At 35.4% G+C, this 4,472-nt stretch overlaps 1 protein-coding gene across 1 annotated transcript in view; it reads right to left on the bottom strand.

Moving 5' to 3' along the window:
- The window catches only part of LOC106465676 (protein bark beetle-like), a 43,712-nt gene that overhangs the window by 32,752 nt on the left and 6,488 nt on the right, over positions 1-4,472 (bottom strand). Inside the window, exons 3-4 of the mRNA XM_013925913.2 lie at positions 2,813-3,006; positions 1,686-2,024 (exon numbers count right to left, since the gene is read on the bottom strand). Of these exons, the coding sequence (XP_013781367.1) occupies positions 1,686-2,024; positions 2,813-3,006 (533 nt within the window). The remainder of the gene's footprint in view (positions 1-1,685; positions 2,025-2,812; positions 3,007-4,472) is intronic.

Below are 4,472 nucleotides of genomic sequence, written 5' to 3'. Positions count from 1 at the left end.
TATTAGGTGACAGACGATATTGGGTGACAGACGATATTAGGTGACAGACGATATTAGGTGACAGACAACATTAGGTGACAGACGATATTAGGTGACAAACAACATTAGGTGACAGACGATATTAGGTGACAGACCTGTGTATCGATTAAGCTACTACGTAACTGGTGGTTTACAGAAATCATCTGATTATGCGAGCTTACATTTTGTTGGTATTGAATGATATGCTCGAGCTTAATCTTCATTCTTTAAATAAGATATCAGTACTTTGAGACATGAAACATTTAGTACTGGCGTTGCTTATATCTCAATCTTACCTAGCCGAAAATCTGCTGTAATGTTATAAATAAATGACGCGCCATCTTGTTATAACACAAAAATGCAGCAGAGAATTCAATATTTCGTAGTAAATCTGATATAAATACTCCATTCGAATGCCAGTTAGATGGCGCTGAACACACTGAACAAAGTGGTAGGTCAACAAGGTCAACAAAAGAAACTTTTAAGTATTTAATTTATATTTTTCGTTCACTTGGACCTGTATGATTGAAAAACACTGACCGTATCAAATTCAGTGTTACTTAGTTATTCTGGCAGGTTTTGAAGGTTTTACTCTTGTTAGAACACAGACATTTTGTCATTGTTTGGTACAGCTCACCTTGTAAATTAAACTTATAGTTTTCCTATATCCAAGACATGCTGGAAAATAACCACACTAAATTAAAAATACATTACTGATATACATATTAAATCGGAGTATTATATGCAAGAATAGTCATTTCTGGAAAGAAATTTAAAATTTTTCTCTTGGGAACATTCCACTGGACTTCTCTAGCTCGACGAACAAAACGTGTACGAAACATTCGGTTGGTGAACACTTCTAGAGTACATAAAATATTGTTATAAGCTATGTTTTTAATATTTCAGTTTAGATGTTTGTTTGCTAGAGGGAGCTAATCATGAGGATAATATAGGAATTTCATTTAGTATTGTTTGTTTGTTTTTGAATTTCGCGCAAAGCTACACGAGGGCTATCTGCGCTAGCCGTCCCTAATTTAGCAGTGTAATACTAAAGGGAAGGCAGATAGTCATCACGACCAACCACCAACGCTTGGGCTACTCTTTTACCAACGAATAGTGGTGTTGATCATTACATTTTAACGCCCCCATGGCTGAAAGGGCGAGCATGTTTGGTGGGATGGGGATTCGAACCCGCGACCCGCAGATTGCGAGTCGAGCACACTAACCACCTGGCCATGCCGGGCCTTCGTTTAATAAGTATATAACGCAAATGGTATAAATTCCAGAATCAGCTCGTGAGTTATTCGTCTGTTCTTCAATAAGTTAGTAAATCAGAGTGTTTGTTAGTGATCAATTAGCAAGGAAATTCTGCAAGCGAGTTTGTTTGTGAGGGACCATTAGTATTTGAATTTATTTTATTTTAAAAACATCCTACTTAAATATCTATTTGTATAACATCATATCCAATATTTTAATTTAAAAACGCGCAATCTACGATTTGTGTTTACAAAAGCGCTTCACCTAAGATTATTTTTATTTTAAAAACGTTTTATCTACGATTTTTTTACTTGAATATGTGCCATTACAACCTACTATTTTTATTTGATAAACATATTACCCGCTTTTTTTTTCTTCTTAAAATCACTGACTGTCTATAAAGTTGTTACCTCTGTTTTCTGCTATCACGCTTTTCTCGACATTAACTCCTTCTCTGGGCTCAGTAAAGTTGAGTGCATTAAAGGCGTTCCATCGAACTTCTAATCCTATTAGAGTAGGAGGGTTCCCGATAATCTCTATAGCAGAGGTGGCGCCACCGTCGGAATTTCGTCCTGCATACTTTATGGTCACGTACTCCAGTGAGGAAGAAGAGTCCCATCGATCCATAGGTAAATTGTTTAATTTTCTCTGAGTTGCTTTGGCATTTTGAAAGAGAATGCCCCGCCAGTGATGGGAAGTATCATTTTGCAACATAGGGGCACAGCGGACTCCAATATCCAGGTGATAATCTACAAAACAATAGAAGTTACGTTACTCAACAAAAATAAGCAACTTTGAACTCTTTCTTCAATATCATGAGTTCAGAACAGGGTTACCAGACGTCTCAGTTTTTTTGTCCAAGTCACAAACAATAAAAGTATTAAAATGTTCCAGTTTCTCTGTACCGCAATGTGAGTTTAATATGTACGGTTTATCATGATTGACGACTCTTTTAAATTGTACTTGGAGAATCACGTGACAAAGACAGATCACAATATACAATGTTAAACTACTCTCTGCTCTCTTTTACATTTTCTTAACCTAATCAGTTAATGGGCAGCCGCAGGAATTGAGGTTTAGAAACCTGTCCAGCCGCGAAAAAAAGAAAATATTTTTGTTTTCAGTTGGTTAAAGACAACTTAAGCATATTTTTTATTTTATCTATTTATTGTTTGACTAGAAAAGCGATTAACAAATTTTGTTTGTCTCTGCTTTTAAAACACGGTTCAAGAAACATCATATTATTTAGTAAATGGTAAAAACGTGTGATATTGTAATTTAAACTGTTATAGAAATGTTATAGTGACACCTCCTATGGGAAAAATTGTCCCAGTTTTTCACTCTGAAAATCTGGTATTTCTGGTTCGGTAAGAAACACTACCCCCTTTCCGTGCTAACATACAAACTGCTTTCAAATGAACAATAATCATAAAGTTTCAATAACAGTTGAGTATTCCGCAGTCCCGTGCTGAACTCTTTTACACAAATCTCAAAATTCTTTCTTACTTCTTAAAATAAAAAGTTGATTTTTACTTACCACAAACTCCACTGCCCAGTTGTCGTTCATTCCAGTTTGGGCAGTCTGTGATTTCAGCCTCATCTCCAGTGCAGTTTGGAGTAGCGTACAGAAGCTGGCTGGAGTCGTTGTTAGGCCTACCAAACCAATGATACACATAACCTCGAGAGAAGCCTAGCTGAAAGCAGACGACATTCAAGTCCATATCTGTCCAGCTAGAAATAAAATTGATTTCGGAATTTCAGAAAATAATTATAGAAGATACAGCAAGAGAAAATGTTCACTTAACCTTATTGGAATGACATACTTGTTGATAGTTTAACCCTACTTGACCTTATTGGAATGACATACTAGTTGATAGTTTAACCCTACTTAACCTTGTTGGAATGACATGCTAGTTGATAGTCTAACCTTACTTGATCTTATTGGAATGACATACTAGTTTATAGTTTAACCCTACTTAGCCTTGTTGGAATGACATACTAGTTGATGATTTAATCCTACTTAACCTTATTGGATTGACATATTAGTTGATAGTTTAACCCTACGTAACCTTATTGGACTGACATACTAGTTGGTAGTTTAATTCTACTTAACCTTATTGGAATGACATACTAGTTGATAGTTTAACCCTACTTAACCTTACCAGGTTGACATACTAGTTCATAGTTTAACCCTACTTAACCTTAATGGAACGACAAACTAGTTGATAATTTAACCTTACTTGATCTTATTGGATTGACATACTAGTTGATAGTTTAACCATACTTAACCTTATTGGATTGACATATTAGTTTATAGTTCACCCCTACTTAACCTTGTTGGAATGACATGCTAGTTGCTAGTTTAACCCTACTTAACCTTATGGGATTGGCATACTAGTTGATAGTTTAACCCTACATAACCTTATTGGATTGGCATACTAGTTGATAGTTTAACCCTACATAACCTTATTGGATTGGCATACTAGTTGATAGTTTAACCCTACTTAACCTTATTGAAATGACATACTAGTTGGTAGTTTAACCCTATTTATCCTTACCATATTGACAAACTAGTTGATAGTTTAACCCTACTTAACCTTATTGGATTGACATACTAGTTGATAGTTTAACCTTACTTAACCTTATTGGAACGAGAAACTAGTTGATAGTTTAACCCTACTTAACTTTATTGAAATGGCATATTAGGTGATAGTTTAACCCTACTTAACCTTGTTGGAATGATATACTAGTTGATAGTATAACCCTACATAACCTTATTGGAATGACATATTAGTTGATAATTTAAGGAGATGTTGCACGCTAAGATACAGCACCAAACTTGAACTGGTCCCCACTATACTCTACTGGAGATGTTGCACGCTAAGATACAGCACCAAACTTGAACTGATCCCAACTATACTCTACTGGAGATATTGCATATTGATCGTGATAACATTCACTTTTCTGCCGGTAATTGTTACTGAACAATTTTATACGTACATTCGTCTGTAAAGAGCAAACATCTCTAGCTTTACTGATTCTAATGCTTGTGATCCATTACAACCTATTGGTTTCATTACTTAGTACCAGTTATCGAGTAGCAACAAGTAGGGTTAAACTAACAACTAGTATGTCAATCCAATAAGGTTAAGTAGGGAGTAGAGTATAGTTGGGATCAGTTCAAGTTTGGTGCTGTA

This window comes from Limulus polyphemus, unplaced genomic scaffold, assembly GCF_000517525.1.
Source record: "Limulus polyphemus unplaced genomic scaffold, Limulus_polyphemus-2.1.2 Scaffold2018, whole genome shotgun sequence".
NCBI classification, from domain to species: Eukaryota; Metazoa; Arthropoda; class Merostomata; order Xiphosura; family Limulidae; genus Limulus; species Limulus polyphemus.
Note: the sequence above shows the minus strand (reverse complement) of the source record. Positions and strands in the feature narration are given on the sequence as shown.